Source organism: Brachycentrus maculatus, unplaced genomic scaffold, assembly GCF_059751285.1.
Source record: "Brachycentrus maculatus isolate JH-2025_06_01 unplaced genomic scaffold, ASM5975128v1 h1tg000326l, whole genome shotgun sequence".
NCBI lineage: Eukaryota > Metazoa > Arthropoda > Insecta > Trichoptera > Brachycentridae > Brachycentrus > Brachycentrus maculatus.
In genome coordinates this window covers 457,501-484,679 of record NW_028281075.1, presented here as the reverse complement: position 1 = coordinate 484,679, position 27,179 = coordinate 457,501, and the positions used below count along the sequence as shown (strand labels likewise).

General features: G+C 30.0%; 1 protein-coding gene across 6 annotated transcripts in view; it reads left to right on the top strand.

Annotated features, from left to right (window-relative positions):
* The window catches only part of LOC148304196 (protein lozenge-like), a 59,593-nt gene that overhangs the window by 17,527 nt on the left and 14,887 nt on the right, over positions 1-27,179 (top strand). For all 6 annotated transcript variants that reach the window (XM_088268701.1, XM_088268702.1, XM_088268700.1 and 3 more), the window contains 2 exons: positions 6,262-6,375; positions 12,157-12,357. In XM_088268701.1, coding sequence (XP_088124827.1) covers positions 6,262-6,375; positions 12,157-12,357 — 315 coding nt within the window. The remainder of the gene's footprint in view (positions 1-6,261; positions 6,376-12,156; positions 12,358-27,179) is intronic.

Below are 27,179 nucleotides of genomic sequence, written 5' to 3'. Positions count from 1 at the left end.
ACATATTTTGTAAAAACAACTAACAAACAAAAATATTATAAAGTTTGCTTCTGTAATTGAATGGTCAAATCTTTATTTTAAGTGCTTTTACACAACATCATAGTTAGATTAACGCAGTGGACATTATAGTGACTATGACATCGTCTAAGCTTAATTCGAAGATATATTTTTACGTCATAGTTAGATCATGATTAGATTAACGCAGAAAACATCATAGTCTAAGCCTAACTCGAAGGTTATAATTTTTCTTTTATCTTGCGATAATTACGCGTCGAAATAAGTACAAGATGTAAGTATAGTGGAAAATAAAAAGCAACCCAATTTAGATACCTACGTTTATACTAATCATTAATATTCAGCGCGTTTAGTGGAGAAAAAAACACTGTACCGACTTCATTATGCGGTAATTCCCCACGAAAACATTCCCATAATGACGACCGAACAATAAATTAACCCTACGAGTAATGCGCGCATTTAAAGCTTTCCAATTTTCCCTGCGAGTAGCGCATTGTTGGATTCATGTAGGATGTTGCCAGGCCGCAAATTGGCTTTCATATTTTATATGTAGCGGATGTCATCGGTCCACTATTGGTAACGCAACGTTGCAACGTCATATTCGGAAATAACTAATCAATGGGAATGTGTGGCAATGCAACGGACAATATGGTGGGAAATAAGATATTACCGCGACGAATCACGAATTGTCACCCAAGACTGTTGGAAATAAAACGAGGTTGAGCTTTTAACATAGGACTACACAACTTCAAATTTTTTAATGATACCAAAATACTTTATTAAACTTTCGACGTTCAGGTATTCACTCCTAAATGAGCTGACTGCAAAATGATAAGCATGCCCAAAAACGTTAATAAACTTTGAAATTACATTCACATTATCGATGTGATATTTAATTAACAATACTTACATATTTTTCTAATATTTTCAAATTAATAAACGATTTGCATAGTTTCTATCATAATCGTATGAATTAGTTATATGATGACAGATTGAGCCAGAAGCTAGGTTTAATTTTATAAAATTAATACCTTTTCATTAAAAATGTCATTCACGACAAAAATTTTTAGTGACGAAAATATATTAGGTGGCTTAATGTTAGTGTCAAAACACTTTATCTCCTAGTTATTATATATATATTATATACCTACCGTTTAAACACTAACCAAATCTTTGTCTTAGTTCATTACCCATTTGAATTGAGCCATCCTAAGTGCCTATCGAAAAAAAATAAGGCCAGAATTATATGTACTATTATATGTACCGGTGATAGATCGTTATGAAATTAACAAAACAAATCTAAGTTCATTGCCTATTTGAATTAAGCCCACTAAGTCCTTTATAAAAAAACAATTTAGACAAGAAATATCTATTGTGTAATAAAAACATGCAAAATTTTCTGTTTTCATAAGCCTATATTTTTTTAACTGAAATTTAGACTATAAAACACATAAACACAACTCTTTCCCCTACTGCTATGTTTCCATAATACAATCTGTTCGACGTTTTCATCGATACACTCATAAAAATCAAATCTTGTATCCCTCGAACAGACATACGTTCAACAGTTTATTGCTCTGTAAAAGAGTGATGATTCGATATTTCCTTGCACATAATATGGATCCGTGATCATAATAATAAGTCATTGTTCGCGTGTCATTATATGATAATCCTTAGTGTTAAAGCGTATCGTAAAAATATTAACCTTTTCCAGACCGTTCGGCGCTGTTGCTATAAAATATCTCTCGTGTTTTTATTGCCGGTAAAGAGAGAAACTGGAAAACAATCCCTTCGCGGCATGTGGGCTGTTGGTTAGTACCAACCTATACCTGCGAGTCTATTTCAAAGAAAAAAACACGCCAATTACGTAGTCTTGATAACATAAACATTACTTCTATTCGGTACATCAAAAAAAAATTGTCCGTAACAATAACTTCCTGACAATATGATAACTGGTTTCAATACGCCAAAGACGTTTGATATAATAGACCAGAAGTGAGATTAAGTTTTCTATACAACGTAGTCTTTCTTTTAGAATGTACCCTCTGAAAGCTATAGCTTACTCGTTTTACGCTAAGACTGTCAACAAGACATTAAATATACTAAAGTCGTCCGTAGAAAACATCAAATAATGCACAATGTACTGTGGGTATTAATATCCTTACCGGTACCTTAAAACTACATGACCCCTCCTGTCTGCACTCTAAAGTGCATAGAGCACCACTTCGTATCAACGCGATGTTACATTGATTGTTGTAAATATGTATTTTTTTTATTTAATAGAATAGCATTTTTTAAATACAATTTAGTGCAATTTCTATACATTTTTACTCAATACAATTTTATAACTTTAGTTGCGCAAGGTGATCAGTCCTGTGCTGTCATGGATATAGGAATGGAATATATTTATACAGATGATGTAGGTAATCCAGTACAGGGTAAAATAGGACAGTACTTTTACATGTGGGGAAATGGGAATGTTAGAGGAAAAATGGTTATATGAGAATAGCAGCAATTGTTTGGACACTCGGGATTGTATGCATGTACAAGAGTATACATACCCATAGCACAAATACTCAAAAACAATTAAAAATTTAAGATTATGATGTACAACTATTAAGAAAATTTCCATTCGGATGATGATGATAATGATGATTACTGTTTTCAATAAGGGATATTTTCAACAATTTTAATTCGAGCCATTTAGTCGTTTTTGTGCATTTATAAACTTGCAGAAAAATATGTACTTACATAATTGATATACACATACATACTTACAAAGTTATCGAAATTCGTTCTTTCGTTAAGTTCCAAACAGAACTGACTTCGTATTTATTAATTTCTTTTTTCAAATAAATATTCTCTTTCTATCCCGTTATGTCAATATTTATGTTCCCATATTTCCATGAAAACATTTTATGAGTTTGAAGAAAATTTCGATTTTTATTTATTATCTTGAATAATTTCCATATTAAGATTGAACCTAAAAGAACGAGGTAAAACATGATACGTAATGCGTAATTTTAATGGAATTCAAATGTTTTTTCATACATCCCACATAAAAATGTTTTGAATATTTTATGTCATTTTTTCTGGGAATCGCTTTATGACAATTGGCTGTCTCTTTTGTTTGACATTGTTTTTAAACATGATCAAAGTGTTTATGTACATGTATAAATAATTATTTAAAGTGTATGTATGTATGGATGTATATATATATATATATATATATATATATATATATATATATATATATATATATATATATATATATATATATATATATAATATATATATAAATATATATATATATATATATATAAATATATATAAATATATATATATATATATATATATATATATATATATATATATATATATATATATATATATATATATATATATATATATATACGAATAAAAGTCAGAAGAATATAAGTATTAAGATTATCTTGGAAAGAGGTGTTTGCGAACATATATTGTTTTCATTTGTTTTTTTTTTATATAATAAATGTTAAAATCAAACACTGACTTTTTGAGTTTACTAAATATTTTATTGTTTAAAACCAAATGAAAACATTCGTTTCAAAATGCCATAACTAGGCGGAACAATTGTTAAAAAAAATACTTATTACACTCAAAAAGGAGTGTTTGATTTTAACATTAAATATATAAATTAAAATGCAGTTCTAATCAGTTTCTTTACAAATTACAAAAACGCCAAATGTATTGAATAAAAAAAATTGTATGATATTATCTTACCTTTACATTGCCACGAATAACTCATTATTTGAAATTAGTTTATGTGTAAATAAACTCGAAGAACATAATTTTTTTAAATATAATTTTTCATTTTCTAAGCGTTAACTTATGGGAGTGAAAACAGTCTGTTTTATTTTATATTACTTTACTTTGCTCTCTTTAGACACACATCTATAGGATGTTTCAAGTAAAGGGTTACCACTTTAAATTTTAAAATAATGTTAACTTTACGGCTTATTATGTTCCTTTGACGGTTCCACTTCAACCCCCGCCGCGGCTGTAACTCACTGCGTCCGCCCCTGAACTCTTCATATCAATATTAACGATGTGAATATTTCACAATTTAATTTATGAGCTGCTAATATACGTGAAATGTGATTCCCAAGCTTTACTATGTACCCAACACACCTTGCATATTGTTACCTGCAAATACCTACGCGAGCTGTCGGCATTGGCTTTGAGCTCCAATCTAAAATATCAACGCAATCTGAAAAGCGCAAAGAGAAATGCATTTACAATCATATTATCATAACTTGATCTTATGTAATAAATATAAAATATGATTAAAATAATTATGAATTTATTTTGGCCCCACGATCTTATACACAGCAGCATTGCTAGTTACCACACTTCTTTGTGAAAATAATGTGTTTTATGCATTCATAAATTATTTTGAGTATTATTTAAAATTATCACCGTAATTAGTCATTTGAAAATACTCGAAAATAATTATTTTTGCATTTGAGGAAATTACTTACATTGACATTTATTTAGGAAGGTGCCTTTTATTTTTAAATTATCATTTTAATATCGATTATAATATTTTGAGTGTGTCCAAATACTTGTTCACAAAATCTGGATTATCTCCAATTACAGGAGTTATTTCAAAAAATAATCGATTATAATGTTTCAGTAATGAGTTATCTCTCTTATTGAGCGTACAACCGGTATTTAGAGAGGGATTTCGCTTTACAAACTATAATGCTGATTTATTAAAAATTATAATTAATTACTTTTATGGTCATAATCAATCAGTAAACATAAACAATTATTCGCAGGTTAAAGAGATAATCGGTAGTATTCATAAAATTATAAGTTTCAAAAGCAAATATATGGTGTTATAAATAAAAATATAAGTTACAAAAATTATGTTTAGGCTCTAACATTGTAAAAAAAAACTAAAATGGTAATGAATGATTCACATATGTATCATTTAGTCGTAAGCACAAAACGAATTATTTTTAAAAATATATGGCTTTGATATTTTCTCAAAATATGTGAAATAGTGTAATACAGTAATAATTTTAGTAAATTATTTCAAGGAATTAAATTCCTTTGTTTTCCTTCTTAGGAATCATATATTATAAACGAAAATGAAAATATTCCGTAGAATACTGAAGAAATAAGTGATTAACAAAATATGTGAAATAGTGTCAGCAATTTAATAAGAATATCTTTTTTTTCTTTATCAGAACTAACATTTGTTTCTTAGCCAATATGTTGATAAAAGTTTGTAATATAATTGATTTTATAAACATATTTAAGTATAAGGAAGAATTAAGTGCGATTTTTAAACAAGTGTGAGATATTATGTTGGTAGGTATAATATCTTTTTAGTCATTGGGTGTCTGAAGGGTTTCTCGCGCGCGGCTCAGAACAATGCTTGTCCATCATAAAACTGTGCTCATAATGTAGTCCATTAGTATAAATCTATGATTTATCTTTAAACCGCAAGATGCAACTTTGTTCTCATGTTCGTCCACAAAATAAACACAACGACTCGCATACTTGCCGACACCTTACAATAGACCCACAGATGGCACATTTTTTTCCTAGGAAACTTCATTGTGTTTGCATTTTTAACTGTATATGAACGAGTTTATCGGGTTTAATCTAAAACAAACACTTTTGAACTATTATCAGGGTGTCTGCACAACTATGGTACCTATAAAAAGATGATTATCCCGAATTATCACAAAAAAAAACTATTTAAAAATAATAAAAATAAGCAAAAAGCTATTTTATTAATAACAAAATAGTTGTTTATTTCAAAATATTTGTAAAATGCTGCATAGGTATTTTTCATTTTGAAACTATTGTATATAGGTTCTATTAAAAATAATTATACAAAAGTGAAATAAATAAAAAAATTTACGAATACACAATGGATGTGAACAGTATTTTATATTATCCAAACCTATATTAAATTAGGTTGTTCTCGAATTCTTGAGGCATATTTACAATAATTTATACCTTTTTTTATTTTTTTTTTACAATATATTTATAATTAACCACTAATCACAATGAGTAAATAACCACTAATTAGTTACAATACAATAAGGTAATCTTAAATAAATAATTCAATCATTTTACATTTTATTTTAATTTCATGCGCATTTTTATACATTTCGTTCATGATAACTTTTCTTTGAATGTTGCAAGTGAAAAATTGTAGTAACGACGTTATTTTTTATTTAATTTCAGGAAAAAGCTTTTCAATAACGATAACCATTTCAACTAACCCGCCACAAGTAGCCACATACCAAAAAGCCATAAAAGTTACAGTAGATGGACCCAGAGAACCAAGATCGAAAACAAGTAAGTTTTTTTCCATGCATTTTTTTTTTTACTTTTTTATATATAAAAAAGAAATATTTTTCAGGAGATCGGTTTTTAACTTTAAGAATATAATAAAATGTATTAAAAATAAATATCAAGCCACTTATTAAACGTTTTACTGCTCAACAGATCTTTTTAGGTACACCCTGAAAATTTGAATCTCCATTTGAAAAATATTTAGTATATTTAAAAAAATAATTAAACAATACCATTTCTTCAAAAATGTAAAAAAACACTTTCTGCCCTGTAGTTGGTAAATATTTAGTTGAATATTTGCCGCTTTTGCTGGAATATAATATATTTTCTGGGCATTCCGAAAATATGCACAACTGAAAATTTACGATTTTTGATATATGACGTTGTTGAAAAGAGTGAGCGATATATGATTCAATTCAATCGACATAAAAAAAAAAACAACATTATTTTTGGTTTCCTTATTTCCCATGTTCGTTTTAATTGTAGATTTAGGATATGGGGTAGCTAAATTAGAATTTACTGCTTATATTTTATTCTAAGAGTAACTGGCCCATTTTAATATGCATTGTATTGTTTAAATCGATACAAACAAATAATGAAAGGTTTTTTTGAATCTGAATCTAAAACTATATCTAGTTACCCCCGTAAATAACCAGAATTTTATGTTTTCATTTCAATAAACTTCTTCATCTTTGTTTAGATACAAAATGAATCTAACCCAATCAAAATATGTATACTGAACATTTTTTTACTGATCTATTTTCTTTATTATATTATTATAAACAATTGAAGATTCCTTCGTGTCCAGTATTGCAATATATAGAAGAATACAACTATCGTGGAATATTGACTTGTAAAATGTTATATTTATGTCACTCATTGGGAAATTGAAGTACACGTATAATTAAAAAAAACTATAATTACTTTTTAACAAGCAACATGTCATAGACAACCCACATAATAGGTATATAAAATAGTGTCCACTTGATATGGCTATAGAATCCCTCGTTTCTTAAAATATTTTTTATGATGTTTTATCATGAATATTAAATATGAGTTGACAAAATATTTGTGTCCAGCGTACTGTGGGTACCTACTCGGTACTCGGGTACCTCGATAGCCACACATCATAATGCTGCTAACCGTACGGTTTCCCACACTGATAACATATGTTATCGTAGTTATTTCGTGATTGTCGTTCAAACTATTTTTTAAATTAAATCCTCTTGTTTAACATCAATAACTACATGTATGCATGAATGTGTGTGTGTATATGTCCGCTTCCATGGTTAGCGTGTTTATCTACCGTGCTGGCGGTCCCAGATTCGATTCCCAGGAGGAGGTGAAAATAATTATTAGTAATTTTACACTTTAATTATTTAATATCTGACTGGTCCCTGAAGCGCAGGAGTGATGCCTTGCGTTCAGTGCAGAAGAAGAAGAAGATAAAATGATAAATACACACACATATATATTTATATATTGCATATGTACACTCTTCTGTCCTGACATACACACCTTGTCTCCTTCACATCCATACATCTAGTCGTACATGCCCTCCGATTACGCAGACTTTTGACACAGCCAAATTTTAGGTTCTGATTGATCTGATCGTGTCAAGTCTTCTTTGGTCGTCTTTGTTCTATTTTCCCTCTCACATTTGCCACATATATTTTCTTAGTTAGTCATTCTCTCGTCTTAAAATTTGACAATTGTTGTTATCATAATGCAATAAGATGTGGGTGTTGTGTTTTATCGAGTGCGTGGTGTCAGGTATTACGGTTGTCGCACTTGGACGCAGACGTGAGAGAAACCATCCGGTTGGTCGCGTGTATTTTGGCACTTCATTCCAATTCTTCCAGGTACTAGTACAATACGTATTTTTAAGAATCTACATCAGATTTGTTAACTTGGTCTACGTGTCTTCATGCAGCATGCTTTAACACACGATATCAATATGTGAGTACCTACTGTGATATGTGTGTATATATATATATATATATATATATATATATATATATATATATATATATATATATATATATATATAGCTGGATAATAAGGATAGCTGGTCTTCCACCTCCCAGGAGCGGACCGGAGAATGACAGGACCTAGTCCGAAAAGAAGAAGAAGAAAAAAGCTCCTTTACTGTTACTCCAAGCCCAGCTATCTAAGTCGCCCGTAACACTAAGTGTGTTAAAGAAAAATCTTAGATGGCTTCGAATTCTCACGCGTAAAAAATATATATATGCCAGCTCAAATCATAGATAAATGTGTAAGCTATATGCCAGCATTTGTCCGCCTCCGTGGTGTGATGGTCAGCGTGTTTACCTACTGTGCTGGAGGTCCCGGGTTCGATTCCCAAGGGGGTTGAAAATAAATATTATTGATTTTACACTTTAATATTTATATAATATTACCCTGGACTGGTTCCTAAAGCGCAAGAGTGATCACCTTGCCTTCATGTAAGTAATGATCAAGATAACACTGCGTCAATTCGATGCAGTGCCCTATGCACCATTGGGTGCGGATAAGGGTTATAAGTAAGTAATATGCCAGCATAAAGTGTTATACTTATTAAGATCAGAATGACAACTTCAAATGTATAAAAATCCTCGGTCTCCCCTGAATACTTTTAAGTTTGGAAAATGGAAAATAAATTGGAATATACTAAGTCAATTACCTTAACGAAGAAAAAAGAAGCAATGCTTTTATTTATAATATCACATCGATAATAATTACATGTTACACCTATAGAACAAGCAAAATTGCATCATACTGATTTTAAACTTTCCATATAAACGAAACAATTTAGATTACAATACCAAATTATGTTTCAACCCGAAGACGTAGGTGCTTTTCACTATACTAAGAGTTTATTTAATTACTTAATATCTTCACAAATACAAATTTTCAATAAATAATGTAACTTTAGATTAATGTCAAATAAAGTTTCTAAATTTCTTTTTACTACGACTGTTTGTTTCCATTCCGTTCTTAAACACATATATTTTATAAAATCAATAAAAATATGTTTTTACTGAAAAATACTTGAGATTTTAGTGGTACGTTCGAAGTTCATCAAAAATTATATTAGATGTATAAAAGTAGGTACAGTTATAAATTAAGAATTATAAGATATTATACTATAGCACAAATATAAAGCGGGTAGGTATGTAGGTATTATAAAAACGCACTTAAGAATAATATTTTCATATTTTATTTATTTAATATATGTAGCTTCATTTCTTAATACAATTTCTATACATTTATACAAATGGCAATCTTTTTTTTTCGCTGTGTTTCTCCAAAAAAGAGACTGAGCTTTTGTGTTGGAGAGGAACATACACTGAAGGTTTATTGTTTTATTCAATTAATTGTATAATAGTATTTTTCTTTTCTTTTGTTTTATTAATTTTTTAAAGATTTACATGTAATAGGCATTAATTTTTTTCTTAGGAATTCTGGTATCTTCTGTTTTTTTTTTAATTTCATTAGGGAGTTTATTGAAATATTTAATTCCTAAATATTTGAAATTTTGTTAAGTATTTTTGGGCTTGCAAAATCAACAATATATTTAAATGTTTGTGAAATACTTTCAAAACTCGGTTTTGTTTTTTTTTCTACAGTAAATTTTAATTTTTCGTTGCAAATTTCAAGTGTCGGATAGGTTCTGATTTTTCAAATAACTTCCTCAAGAACATATGTATATATATATATATATATATATATATATATATATATATATATATATATATATATATATATATATATATATATATATATATATATATATATATATATATATATAACTGAATATTTTGAAGTAATAATCTAGATCCGTATCTGTTATTATTTAATTTGGTTGGTATAGTTACGTGAGGTGCGCAGGCGCCATATGTCAGCCCGTACAGGGTGGCCCGGGGGCAGGGCCATTCATTGCTAATATTTTAATAGCCCTGGCCAATTTGCACGAGTGTGGATAACAAAGGAGACACCCATTACCCTGCCCTTCAAGTGGAGCAACAGGAAATCTTTTTTACCTTATTCTCTTAAACAGGTAAAGAAATATCAAAGACGAGTGTTTTGTATAGGTACCTTCCGAAAACCTACTTATTATGCTTCATAATGAAGTAAAGTTGAGAAAGGCGCTAAGTTTAACAGACCGCGACTAATTTCAACAATTAAAATCATAAAATTATTTCGTATTTAAAAGTTCGTGTTTATTTATTGAAAAAAAATGTTAAAATAATATTATTTAATATATTACCATTTTTTCCTCAATCCAAAACACAATTAAGTATTAAAGTTTAACTTGAATCGTCGATATGGAATGATTGGAATGATAATAGTCGGAAATTATTAATTATAGTATCGTAACGTTGTATTTTCATCCAAAACATTTTACCATAAACTCTATACTTTTATAAAAAAAAGTATCAGATTTCTGTCAACGAAATTTCATTAACAAGTACATCTACAACCTATAATTTTTCTAGGAAAATTTATTGATATTAAAATATATATATATATATATATATATATATATATATATATATATATATATATATATATATATATATATATATCTATATATATAGATATATATATATATATATATATATATATATATATATATATATATATATATATATATATATATATATATATATATATATATATATATATATATATATATATATATATATATATATATATATATATATATATATATATATATATATATATATATATATATATAATAGGCCTTTCAACAATGACAATTAGAAATTTAAAAAAATACACTTTTTATATATTCCTTAAGTATTGTTTTCCTATTACATCTCTGTATAAATATTAGTATAAGCTTAAATTATGAACGTGGTTATACATTGACATGTAGGTAATAATATTGATCATTTTACGCACGCAACAAATTGGTTCCCTTAGGGTCGAATTCTTGTGAAGCGGTTAACGCATTTCGCCTGACGCAGTAAACTACCCTTATACAACTTATACGGCCATATTAAATTAAAATAAGAAGATGTTATTTCAACTTAATACGGTCGTGAACTGAGTCAACTGCTACTTAAGAATTTGATTTGAAAATAAAATAAATAAATATATATATATATATATATATATATATATATATATATATATATATATATATATATATATATATATATATATATATATATATATATATATATATATATATATATATATATATATATATATATATATATATATATATATATATATATATATATATATATATATATATATATATATATATATATATATATATATATATATATATATATATATATATATATATATATATATGTATATATATATATACGTAAGATCTGGAAAAAACCTTACATTATTCATTGATTTTGAATTTAAGTTTGATAACGTCTTGATAAGACGAAACGCGTCACATTATATATCATTATAAATATATGTAAAGTGGAATTCGATCCAATAATTTTGTTTTACTTTTGGATACATTACAAACAAAAAAATCTTACACTTTGAAGCTAAAAAAATCTACAGATACCAAATTAAACTTTATTCAGATCACACCGTTAGATTCAATAAAACAAAACGATTTTTACCTGACCGGTATTTTTGACAATTTGCCTATGTTAGGTCTTTTGTAACTTATGTTTTGAAAACAACATTTCAAATAGCGCGATTCGTCCTGCTTTTTTCAAGAGCATTAAAAAAGTAGGTGTCTAGATTTTTTTAAGTGTATAAATTGTCTTTGTTAATTAGACGAGATGGGCAACCCCCTGTGGCCTGGGCAGGGCGGGGTGACCGGGCAGCTGAGGGTGGGTCTGGGCGCGCCTCCTCCGCCCCCCGCTCCCCGCCACGTGCCCCTGCACTACCCCGAGCACGCTTACAGAAGAAGACTGCCCTCGCAAGGCTCACAGCACTGCCATGACTACAAACCAAATGCCAATATACAACCAAATGGTAAGTCACCCGATCCACTAATCTCATTCATCCTTTGCCCGATTTGCCCGTATCATATACGGGCAAATAAAATTGCGGAATTGCCCTACTATCTACGAGCACCTCGGCGACAAATATCTCAAACTGATTTTACCGTAGTAACAGCAGTACCTTCTAGTATATTAAAATGTAGTTATGGATTAGAAATTCTAAATAAATAATCAAAACTTCATATACATTAAATACATATCAATTTTAAAGAAGTTAATTATTTTTTAATTAAGTTTTACCACTGTTTCACACACGTCACAATAGATTTTAAGAAATAGTGGTATTTGTTAAATTGAATTAAAAATAGAAAGATTTTACCACAAAGTGGTTGCCGAATCAATTGATGAAAAAATTATCGTAGTTAAAACACTAAATTAAATCGACAAAAACATTTAAAAATCATGAAAAGGGGAAAATATTGTTATATAATAAAATTATTATAAAAATTATTATTGCCTTGCAATAAGGTATTGTGTAAAAAAAAACTTTTTTTTATTTTCATTTTTCCAAATTAAATTTTCGTTATAACTCATAAGTCAAACGGTTAATTTTATAACCTTTATTTACTTTTTTTAAAGAATTAACCTGCAAAGCCTTCAGGTAAGATATTAAGAATAAGATAGATTGATTTGAAAAATACAACACCAACACCCAGACCCATCGAAAGTAAATTTTTCTTAAAATCATTTTGCAATTGGCGGGAATCGAACCCGCAATGCCGGTTGTTCATTCTGGCTTGCCAGTTGTACAATACTTGAGAGTTTATCCAATTTAATAATTCTAAGTTAGTAATGAAGTTAATTGGATGTATGATTTTACTAAGTTTACTTAACTAACACTAATCTATATATATTTTCGTCAAATCTCATTACGCAAAATAATTATAGAATTGAGAGAATAAATAAAAATACAATCTCCAAACGAATCATTAACATGTCAAATTAATGGTTAACGACTTCATGAAATCGCAGTAATAATTATTCCTTCACACTTATTATGTCCGCCAGCTGAAATTTAATCCAAGCATAAAATGTACATAATCCGATACTGACAGCTAATTTAATAGATTTTCGTGACGCCTGCATTTTTGTTTAACAACCCATTTTTTAATCACAGATATTTGTAAAAGATCACTATGATATTTTACCAAGTTCGCTTTATTTTTTTAAAGTTTGTCTTGTACATTTCTAGTTTTCAATGTTGTACAATGTTCATTTGTGGTGGTTTATTATTCGCATTTAGGACCTGGAAAACTCGAAACGAAATAATACTCATTTGCAAACGGTCCAAATAGGTAGATATGTCGATTTCATTGTTGGTCCGTGACTTCTCTGAAAAGTTTTTGCTTCCAAATTAGTCTCAATAGATGGTGAACAAAAAGCACAGAAATAATCACTTCCCAAAAATGTTCCCACCGGACAGACACCGGCCATTTCGTTTATTACACGTTCCAATTATTATTTATTATATTTTGTTACGGTAATCTGTGCGTCTATTTAAGCTCGCCTCACATAGATGGGGCTGTAAAATATATTAGATTTACGTCTACGTGACATCGCTACCAACTTTATTTCCGATGATTACATTGGATTTTTATTTCAGGCTGTTAGATTAGTTTTTTTGACCCGGTCCGACTGATTGCCGTCAGATTTGATATAACCTGCCTTGATTCATAGCACAGCCAGTGTAAGAAACCGCAGAGTAAGTGAAAAAACTATGTGAACCAATGATCTAGAAGTATTAGAGCTGGCCTAGGAAATGGCTACCGGTTTATCCGACATTATATTTATTACTGCTAAGACTGCCGCTTGTGATTGACCAAGGAGTCTGATGAAATTCATCTGTAGAAAATCAATTTATTTTGGCCACTCGGTATACATTCTTTGTTGCGCTATTATTCTATAATATTTAAATCTAATTTGCCTTACCCACCAGAACGATAATGTACCTAATCAACACTTTCAAGCCACTGTAATATATACCTAGTATCTATCTAATAACATCTCACATGCCTTCATACGTAGAAAACGCAACACAATAAACAAGTAGTTTCAGATTTCCACTTAACATATCTACACTTAGATATGTAATTATAATCTTTATGGTATTAAGTATATAGTATCGACAATCACAATATTAATTCAATTAATTGTAACCATCCTATATTAAACTTATGTAAATCAAACTTCATTTGAATCAAGAATCTCTACCCCACCAAATATCATAAGGCAATCGATGGTTGATTTGCAAGAAAAACGCAAGATATAAAATTAGATCCTTATTTTGAAATCTCTAAACGATTACAAAATTAAAACCTGGATTTATTTATGAAAAAAAAAATATTGGTTTAGACAAAATATGCTTTAGGAACTTAACATTCTACTTCTATAAGGGCAGTTTTTAGTTCTTAAAGCAACATTTGTTCGTGAACAAATAATCGTTAAATATTTTTTAAATTGAGGTATTCGTATTATGTACAAAAGAATTATTACAAAATAACAATCAGCTATGATCTCTAGACTCATATTTAGTAAATCGAAGTTCATTTTTCATTCCCGTAATGTTTTGTAAATCAATATCAATTTCACGCCACCATCAATGGAGCTCCATTTATTTGAGAGTAACAAACAAAAGAAATATCGTATCGGCCAGGGAGGGTTATTGGCCCAATAATTGACCAATTGTATATCAGCCACTGTTAGCCACAACACATTATTACCTCAGCTTACCGTGTTCATGAATGTGCTTCCATTTCCAGATCGAACAAGAGCACTTCCAACATATTGTACAGATATTATAAATACATTATGTACCTGCTACAACTATGTATTGTCTACTCCGTTCGGTGGAGCTTTATACAAATTTATATAACGAGCTTTATGGGAAATATGATAATATATTTTATAAAATCTAAGAAAAATTAATGCTCTCATTAATATAATATAAAAGATTTATAACGATATGCAAGAACTGAAAAATTCTTGCAGTTTAAAAAATTCATATGTCCAAGTGTAAAAAATATTTTTTATAACTGTATGTTTTAAAAAAATTAAACCAATTTTGTCAAAAAAAATGTATTTATCATTTTAAGGGAACCCATTATGGGAAATTTCACAAAAGGATACTTTTGTTTATATTTTCTAGGTTACCAAGTGCTTAGTTAATATAATTACTGTATGTTTCACCATTTAACATATATTTAGTAATTTAAAAGAACCGTCGCAGATGTTTTCAGAAATAATTGTTAAATCAATATAAACTTAAACTTACTTTTTCATTCTGTGAAAAAAAGTAAAACATAATAATAACAACAACGTAAACGCTGCTCTTGCGCGAATTTCAGGTAAAAATAATATTTAGTAAATACTACTATTTTTTAAAATCTACCGTGACTTATTAACGTCTAATACAAAAATTACTCTCATGTAAAAAAAATACAGCTCTACATACAATTCTTAGTCAGGAGAGTAACGATATTTTGTATGTTTACACAAATTGAAAAGCTTTATTTCCTCATTGATGTTAGGTAGCCATGTTGGACGGTTAAATATTCGATTTAGTAGTCAGATATCACAACCACAATTTAGTTTTAATCGCCGAAGTTGATCATACCACCCACACTCTCAACTGCTCGGAAAGGGGTTGGAAACAAAATAATTGGACAATCCCAATTTCTAGCTAGTTAAAGGATCGCGGCCTCTAGCAATAAAAATAGTAACCGGATGCCATTATTATTAGTTTCTCGATTTACCGCCATAAACGTTTATAATTCTGTAGGTACATTCCACAAGCAAATACAGAAATACAATTTCCAAGATCTTTTTTTGTGTTGCCAGCGGGTACCACCTTCCTAATTATCCTGAATACGAGAAATTACTGAAATCTGACTCTGCCAATGAGAAAACAAATTACTTAATGCACAATTTCGTACCTCTTCATCTGAAGAGGTACGAAATCTTCATATATCTATTATAAAACAAAATTTACACTGAGTTTCACTCGTACTTTTCCATTTATTTCTTAGTGACATCTTAATGTTTATTTATCAAACTTCTTAAACAAAGGGTTTGTACATTGATGGGTTTAAATATAAAACAATATACTCCAACCAACCAAAGGTTTTGTTTTATGAATGATCAAGGTTTCCTAACTTTTCAAGCTTTTTAAATTAGTTGGCAAGTACTAGTTCAATACTTAAAATCATAAATCAACTATTGAAAATGGCAAATCAAAAGCGTTCTTTGGAATATTTTTATTATTTTTAATATAAATATTCGTTCCTTTGTAATATTTTTATTTTTTTTTTAAATTTTCAAGTCGGTATTGGGAAAATATTATATTTTCCAACCAACTAATATAGTGTTAATAGTTGCAGTTTATATATTTTTATCTATTTGATACCTAGGCAGAGTGCATTTATTTATAATAATGTAATAATAATAATAAACAATTGTAAATATTTTTCATTTCATGGCAAATATTACAAAGCATTGAGAATATTATTAATATTGATTGTTTGGTATTTACTGACCTTTCCTTACAATTAATAATAATAATCATGTTTAAAAATTAGCATTCTTTTAGCGACATCAGTTATACAAAATTATCATTTGAGTCTTGTATTGCACCCACCCTTTACCATTGTGTTTCAAAGGAGACTTGAAACAAATGAACATAAATTATATTTTTGCTATAACAGTGAAAAAATCCTATATGGACACTAACTATTATACGAGTACATATCAAGATGCGCGAATGCTTACGCACGTATTCACTTTCCATGAGGTGTCATATTTTATATTTAACTTTTACATGGTAAATACCACTACTTATTAAATTCTGTTGTAACACGTATTTTGATGCATTCAACATCATTTTTAAACTTCGTGTAAATAGTGCTAAGATTTTAATAAATAGTGTTTGCCAAGTAAAAGTTAAATATAAAATTGATAAATATTACCTGCCGAATCAATTAATGAAATAAGATATTAATACATACTATTTGGTGTCTGAATTATTTGTGATATTACTGCGATTACTTCCTATGACTACGCCTGAAAAAATTCTATATGCAAAATTCAAGGACCGCATTCTGACAAAGAATATTGGTTTTAGAGGTAGTAGTAGTCATAAATATTATCGATGTTGCTTGGTCAGAAAGTGGTCCGAATGTGAAAAAATGTACGGAAGTTGTCATAATACAAGGTGTGAAATCGATAAACCATTTTTTTGTGGGAAGTGATATCAATTCAATTACAGCAAAAAATTATTATTGTTTGATAATATGTTTTTTTTATAAATAACATTGTACAAAACTCAGTTATTACACTCGAAGAATGGAGAGTTGTTGTCTTAAAATTAACTCAAAAAAGTTGTTTTTGATATACGGATATTTGAGCTTAAACTATTATAAAAACTCGTTGACTTTGTATGTAAACAAAAAAATAACAGCCATTCTTGGTGCATAATATGACTTTGACTAGAAATAATGTCCACGGTCAGATTGGCAAACACAAATTTACAAACACTCATTTGGGTCCTGCTCTATTTTAGAGTTATAATAAATGCAAAAAGATTTGTTTTCAATTGTTCTGGGTATTTGTGATGTATTTTCACAATTACCATTCCTATCCTTATTATCCTACCTGCAGACAAGCCTCTAAATAGATGACGGATATTTCTTTGCCAATTTCTAGTACATATTATAGGTATAGATATCAATAAGTTCAATTGTAGTACATCGTGATACATATTCGAATTTTTAAATCTGCAAAATTATTTACATAATAAAAAGAGAGTTATAATAAATTGTTGCTCAATAATTCAACGGACAAATTTTATATCCAAGGCTATTTATATTACTCAGAGGTGTTTCTGAGTCGATGGGTTTTACAGTGAATCATGCGTTACGAAATAATGTCGACAGTACACTTTATTAAAATTCAGATTTATAGTTCATTAAATTTACTTTCGACCTCTTAATTGCTTACGTAATAAATAAACTATGCTCTACATTATTTTTTAAATGCAATTTAGTCTTATATTTATATACAAAATTTAATTTTCACATTTAAAATTCGTAAAATGAACTTACTTCGTTTAGTGTTACCCCGAGACTAATTTAAAGATTTATTAAAATTTCTTTATTACTATTTGCTTTGTGCTGAAAGAAACAATTTACGTTTAGGGTCAATTTCCAGTTTTGGACCATTATTTGAATTAAAAGACACTTAAATTAATTTAAATATTTTTATAGAATCTGCATTCTATAAAATGATTTTTTTCTGAAAGGATAAAACATAAAAATTTCAATATAAAAACAAGCGTTACAAAATTTTAATTTATTTTAAACGCTAAATAAAGCAAAGCAGCGCCCACCAATTTTTTGGTAAATGAAGTTTTTTAGGAAAAAAATACATTTGTAAAAAAATATAAAGAACCTATTAACATTACATTTTTTTACAATTGTCACAGAAGCGGTTTCATGGTCTGCTTTTTATTGTGTTAGAAAATTTTAATTCTCAATATCTTATCATCATTTTGCATTCAATCCAGTTCATACAAAGATGTTTTTAATATTATGTCATTAGCTGGAAACGAATAAATATAGTTAATATGACAATTTTGTCCGCCTCCGTGGTGTAATGGTTAGAGTGATCAAGAAAACATTGCGTCAATGCAAGATGCAGTGCCCTATGCACCATTTGGTGCAGATAAGGGTGAGAAGAAGAAGAATATGAAAATTATCATTTCCACTAATATTGACAGTATTAATAAATTGAATATAATGAAATCAGTACATATATTAATTATTGAACAAGCGAAACTGTGTAATGTGTTTATTTTTTCCATTGAATTGAATAATTTATTATGCGTTACCGTGGCTGTAGTACGGTATTGCAACCCTAATTAGCGACAAGCTGAGGTCCGCTATTAGGCCGGGACACGAACCCGCTGTCGCCTCCAAACGAGTTGGCGCAATCTCCGGCTGGCGGCTCCGAGTCTGGCTCCTCCTTGTCATCCCGCCCGAGATGATGAGATCTGGCCGAGAAGCATAACTGGCGCCACGTCCCTACCTACCTTGCCATTCGGCACTTCATTATCACGCCACTGTGTTACATTTATACTCACAACGTGTAACTTCAACCCATCACTCAAAAAAATTAATAAAGTAACATTTTTAAAATGCAATTTGATACAATTTCTATACATTTATACATATGGCAAACTTATAATTTTAGTTTCGCTGTGCCTCTCCAAAAAAAGAGACTGAGTTCTTGTACTTAAAGAGGGACTTACAAGGTTTATTGTTTTATTTGATTAATGGTAAAATAGTCTTTTTCTTTTCTTTTGTGTATTTTTTTTTTTGGATTTACATGTAATGGGCATTAATTTTTTCTTAAGAATTTTGATATCACTTTATTTCTTTAGGGAGTTTATAGAAGTATTTAGTTACTAAATGTTTACAAAATTTAAAACTAAACAGTTTCAAAGTTTTGTTGAAATTGTTTAGTATTACATTTTGGTGTTACAAAATCATTTTTGAATCTCGAACTTGTAATTCTCATGTAATACGGAAAAACGAATGTTTGGACGAGGGAAAAGACCAAGGTGGCGCAAAGAATCACGAAACAAAAATGGAACTGGGCAGGTCATGTGGCACGTATGGCTGAGGATAGATGTACGAAAAAGTTGCTTCACTGGAAGCCTAGAACAGGAAGCGGTAGCATGGGTAGGCCCCAGACAAGATGGTCCGATGACATTAAGAAAGTGGCGGGCCTGCACTGGAAGAGAGTCGCGTCCAACAGAGAACTGAGGAAGACCAAGAGGGAGGCTTTTGTTCAATGAACACAAGAAGAAGGCTGAAGTAAGTAAGCGCTGGCATTAAAAAACGTTCGGTACTTGTTCAGCGCTCGATGTAACAATAGAACTAATAAAACTTCAAATTCTATTAAACTACTTACTCCTTACTCCTCATCACCATTCAACATTTATGTATGCCGAGTAGTTGGGTTCTCCCAAAGACGTCAACATTCCGGTCCTCTTCAGTAAATTTAGGAAAAAATAGTATCCTTGCCGTGGAAACAGGATATGATTATGTCGTGTCTCGAGCTCTCGGAGATTTATTAACCTTTTTAGTTATCGATACCCTTCCAGAATCCGTATCAGTATTCGAATTATGTTTTGGTGAATAAACACGCCGGGCCTGCGTCAGGATTCCGACCGGACGACTTGTACTGGATATCTTCTCGCTCTGGGTACCTACCGCGCACCTCTTCTTACGTACTAGGGCTTCCTCGGAGATTTTTTCTCGCTTTGTAATTTCCTCAGTAGCCGGAGTATGGGAGCTGTACCGAGCGTGCGGTTTGTGGTCTGTCCTACCTCCCCACTTACCCCGGCGTTGCCCGATCCCCGACGATCGAGCACGATTTCTTTCATTAGGGTTAAGGTTTTGATTTGTTTACCGGTCAATACCGCAGTTACGTAATAATTCAACCCCGTATTTTGTCAATGAAGACGGACTTCATTGACCGAATCGAGGGTCCTTCGTTCCTCGTCCCTCGTCCCTCGCTAAGTGCCCCGACCGCCGCCGCTTTAATTAACGCGTTTCGCTTCCTTTGTGTCGAGGGAAGGGGATCATTGATCATTACCCCGGTATTATCCGATCAGACCTACGATATGCTTCTTCGAGGAAATAAACTAACCGCGGGGATTCAGTCAGACCGCCTGGGATACCTTTTCGCATAATCCTAACGGTTCTCGAAATCGACAACCTTAAACTTGTTTCTGTAAATCTTTTCTAGTACACACCTACCACATAGACAAATAAATTACGTAAAAATAATAATTTTCCATTTGTCGGCACATTACTCGAGATGGAAGAGCCGAAAACCATTTGTCTTTCAACAGGTAATAATAGTCCCTGTATCCGCTGACCAAACTCACAGGTGTAACTACCTTTTTCAATTCGCCACTAATGTGTTTCTGAAATTAGTAGTCAATGTTTATAAATGATTTTGTCTTTCTTCCTGCAACAATTTTAGTTTTTATCTAACGGCTTTATTTTTGTACGGAACTTTCTATTCGGGCTGGCATTTCTTTATAGTTAAGAACTCTTCATTTTTTCGTGTTTTTTTTTAAATCATAAATGTATATTACATAATTATTATTTCTATGTTTGATTTTTGTCCATAGCATGAATGAGCGAAACGCGCCTGCAACACACCTATTCTCTATTTGATTCACACCAATGAGGTCTTTTAAATGTCTGAGCATGATATAATACAGTCTATTTATCTCTAGGAAATAGAAAATCGATATTTAATATGCTAATAATGTAAGTAAATATCATGTTGTATTATGGCATATGTAATGTATAATAATGGTGACATTTTCAATATCAGATTAGATCTGTTTTCTTCCGAATGATTTGATCATATGGTACAGACGTAGGGACTATGGATAAGGAGCATGATTGCTCTCGAATGTCGGATGGTGAGATAGAAGCGAACTGTAAGAAGCAGGTGACCTCAGTAATCATATGTCGGAAGGTATTGCGGTTTCTTGCTTTACCTATTCAACTACATTCACATGTCGTGCAATGATATCGCTGGATCTGCGAATGCAAAGGGACAGTTGTGGACATTTAACGGTGATCTAAGTTCTAATATTGCAGAAAATCTATGGCGACAAACGCTTCAGTAAACTCGTGCAAAAATCCCTTTATAAATAACTGGTTAATGCAGACTGCAAACATGCGTAAAAATTTAAAATTTAATGTCGATGTATAATGTAGATTATTATTTATTTATATCATATCCGTTTTGGCTACCTACATATACGGCGTTACTCGGGATCGAAGGCCTGACGAACCGACGTACCCTACAATTTTGGCTAACCACTTCCATAATATCGATCAGGCAAATATAGAATCATTTTAACACCTCGTTACTGTGAATACAAATCTCGATTCGATTTGACGAACACCTTGCTACCAATACGGCTTGATGTAGATTTTATTCTTTCTGTTTTTGGTGGACGTTTATCTCAAATGCAGATAATCAGTATGGTGTATTGCAACAACCTATAATAATCGTAAGGAATCAGCTGTCAATGATTTTATTATCACAAAAACATATTTTTCTTTTCTAGAAATGGTCAGTGATTTGTATAGTCCAGCGATTAATTTGTGTTTTTTCCACAAAAACCGCAACTTTTCTCGAAAAACACCTCACGTTGTAGATTATACTCACCACAATATCCATTGCCAAGGGCCGGAATCGGGAAATAATGTGAACTATGTCACGTTCGATCACAAACACAAACATTATCAATATATTATAATCAAGTTTTTAAAAATATATACTTTATGATCCTGCAAAAATTGTTACATTACGTTTTATGGATTCTCGCAATCTATTCAATTTTCAATGATTGATAATTAAAAATGAAGATTTTAAACTGATACGTTTATTGTATTCTGCATTTAGACTATTATTCAAATCTGAAATTTGTGGGTTTGCCATGAAAACGTAACATTTAATTGTAGGTACAAATATCTTTACACCTTATCAAATATGATTCAAAACACTTTTTTTTGTGAACGAAATTACTTAAAGAAGAGTTCTGATTTCCGTCATTAATTTGAATTTCTATACGTAAACACAAGCAGCCCTAATCATGACGCATTTAATAAAAATATTTATTAGTTGACTTAGAAATTTCTTCTTGTCTAATATGTCTACATGGATTTATAGCATATTTAGATTATATGTCTTAAAAATTATAGTGGATGTGTATAGTTAATAATACATAAATAAGTTGATTCTTAAAAAAAATACAATAGACACAATGGATTCAATATCTTATATCGATCAAGATGTCACATAGCTCATTTATTTGTCTTATCCGTCTTGTCATATTTTCTAAGTAAGACACCACTTAATCTGATTTTTTAAATTTTTGTCAACTGAATACATTCTTTTGCATATTCTGTTTCCAATATAAATCTTTCTTTTTAAAAAATTGAGGACATACCCACACTAAATGAGGAACATCTTGTGATGACGACTTATCACATTCACAAGTAAACTCATCATGACGCTTGAAACTGTTTGAAATTGACTTATCGTCCTTTTACGATATATGTAGGTACCTACGTAAAAAGTTTTGTTTTTTTTTTATCAATTTAAAGCGCATTCCATTTTGATGAAGGGCGGGAAGTTGTATGTAAATGTGGCGCCGCCGCTCTCCGTTCTCCGTCTCTCAGTCCGCCCCCGTGCGGCAGTCGGCAGTCGCCAGTCGCCAGTAGCGGTTTCTAAGGAAAGAGGATGTGTGAACAAACATGCAGCGGATATTCGATAAGATTTAACGAAATATACACAAAATAGAAAAATAAATTAACTTTATCAGTAGCTTTACAAGCGATTCGTTATTTTTCTGTGAAATAATTCTTCGATAAGATAATCAAAACGTTGATTATGCCCATTCGAAATAGCACCTAAACAATCTATTATATTTTTCAGATAAATATTTGCGATAAGGACAGTGTTCCGTTATTGTAAGTTGTTGTTTATGGTTAATATATTTGTATTAATAACCGCGATAACTTCACTTTTGGGAAAATAATTCAAAAATTTAAAACCGATTTTACTAATTACACAAACATCAGTATGCTTATTACCATTGTGTATTTATATATATATATATATATATATATATATATATATATATATATATATATATATATATATATATATATATATATAGATAAATATATATATATATATAAATATATATATATATATATATATATATATAGATAAATATATATATATATATATATATATATATATATATATATACATATATATATATATATATATATATATATATTTATATATATATATATATATATATAGATAAATATATATATATATATATATATATATATATATATATATATATATATATATATATATATATATATATATATATATAAATATATATATATATATACATATATATATATATATATATATATATATATATATATATATATAGATAAATATATATATATATATATAAATATATATATATATATATATATATATATATATATATATATATATATATATATATATACATATATATATATATATATATATATATATATATATATATATATATATTTACACACATTGGAGAGAACTTCGTTTTCAATTTAAAGATTATAACAGTAGAATCTCTAGAATCTTTAGAAAATTAATTAAAACGAAAATATAACCATATTAAATAAATAAATAAAAAAATATATCCAATCAACACAAAACAACCCAAAAAAATAAAGTATATTTTATATTTATTTATGAAAGTTTATTTCAAATAGTATCGCTTTAATTCCACTGTTTTATTTGGTTAAATAAAAAAAATTCAATTCGAAGCTTCATCTCCCCTGATCGCGTAATTCGAGAGAGCGCTGGAAGATAATGCGATCAGACAGTGTTGATATTACATCACTGAACTGTATCGACTTCACCAACATAATACAATACATTTCTTGTAATACTTACAATACAATCACTACATTATATCTGACGCGACCCGTGATTTTACATTGCTCCAGATCCAATAGCAAACAGTCTCCTATACATTTATGGAGTAATTGTAGGTATCCAACATGCTACCTACAGACTAATCAGAACGTTAATATCCCATTCAATTTTATGTTCACCTTAGATTCTAATTTTCCTCTGACACAGTAATATGTATACTTGAAAACTGAATATCAATTTTGATAAATTACAATAAATATGAGGAGAATGGAACCATCCAAGCTCTCCCATAGCCAGCCAACCCCAAGCTAGATGACATCCGGGCAGACCACCAAAGAAATCGATTGGGGTGGGAATCGACATCGCATGATGTTAATCCCTCTTAATAATAGGCCATAATGCCTTTATTAAGAAGAAGAAGAAGATAATAAATATATTAAATACGTTACAACCGGAACTACATTTAATATGATAGTGCCTCATTGGATGTACGGATTAGTGAAAAATAAAATCGCGAAAAACTTGTAATTAGGTACATATCGTGTTTTTTGTCGGTCTCCACACCTCGAGATCCTGAACAGGTTTCAGTGTCACATCAGCGAGGTTCCGGTCATGTTTACTATTTCGTCTGTCCTGTTGTTGAACTCCAAGCTCTTCTTCCCACTGTCGTCAATCCCTGTGATCATCACCAATATCTTCAAATATCTCCCTCTCATCTAGCAAAGACTTACTTTTCTATCTATCTCATCTTACTTTTCTATTTATCTCTTCTAGCAAAGACTTACTTTTCTATCTATCTCATCTAGCAAAGACTTACTTTTCTATCTATCTCATCTAGCAAAGACTTACTTTTCTATCTATCTCATCTAGCAAAGACTTACTTTTCTACGTGTTATAAAAAGCTTCTTTTAATACGTTATTTCTTGAACAATTGGGACATTTTGATATCTGGGATACCCAAAAAATATTTAATGATAATTTTGGTAATCAAAGCTTGTTTTATTTTTCTTAATATGTAAAAAAGTTTAAGGCCTCACATACGTCAATTCGCAGCTTGATTTTCTTTAAACCCAGGTAACATCTCACGTAATTGAAACTATTTTTTCTTACACCGTTTTTGTATCGAAAAAATATGTTTATCCTCGAAATAAAAACCTGGTTTTGAAAAAAAAGAGAAAAATTTTAACAATATTTTTTCAATTCATATGCAACAAAAAAAAACGTATATTCTAAAATAATCGGCCTGAGGTGGCGACCGGATCTCTGCGCAGCCGGACGCGTAATGAATTACATTATTACGAGTAAGGCCTTAAGGTAGGTTCATCTGTCTATCCATTTTTTGTAATAATTCTTGATCGGGTCAAAATATAACGATTTAACGTAAAGTGGTCCTATTAGGTTAACCACTGCGATGCCTTTTGCACGTACAACGGAATTACAAGTAAGTACGTACTAAACAAGCACCTGGGTCTGGGTAGAGTTCTGAGTACATATCAGCAGTAGCGTGGCAGGATAATGTAACCTCTCTCTCGTCCAGGTGCGCTACTTGAGAGCTTTTTATACTAAATTATCCCAAAGATTCTCAGGTTACTTCGATTTATTGCGTAAATAATATTCTACCAGACAGGGCTTCACAACAAAATTTTAAAAGGGTTCAGAACATGGGAAACAATTTTTTAAACCAGAACTTTTTGCGGTATCTTGGATTTTTGAATTTTATTATGAATATCTCATTCATTCATTCAAACCCTTATTGGCACCATATGGTGCATAGAGCACTGCACCATATAAACCCAGTGTTGTCTTCATCGTTAACACATAATGGAAAGGTGATCAGCCCTCCGCTTCAGGTACCCGTCCAGAGTAATATTAAATACATTTGTGTGAAAACATCCGAACCCGGGACCTGAATATCTCAAGTTAACAAGATCACTATTGGTTTACCTAAAATTATTTAGGTAAACCAATGGTGATCTTGTTAACTTCTTAACGTACTATTTCTTTAGATTCTTCATTTCATTTACTCAAAAATATTGTTTTTTAATACATATTTTCCTACAAAAATACCAAATGATGAGGAAAAAGCTATGATTCTAAAACCTTCTTTGTTTCGTTGTAGAGAGAAATCAAGCTTTTCGGTGATTCTAGTAAATGTAATATACTGAAAGCACCTAACCTACAGCATCTATCCACAACATCTGTGAGAGTAATGAATTAAAAAGAAGAACGAAAATTATT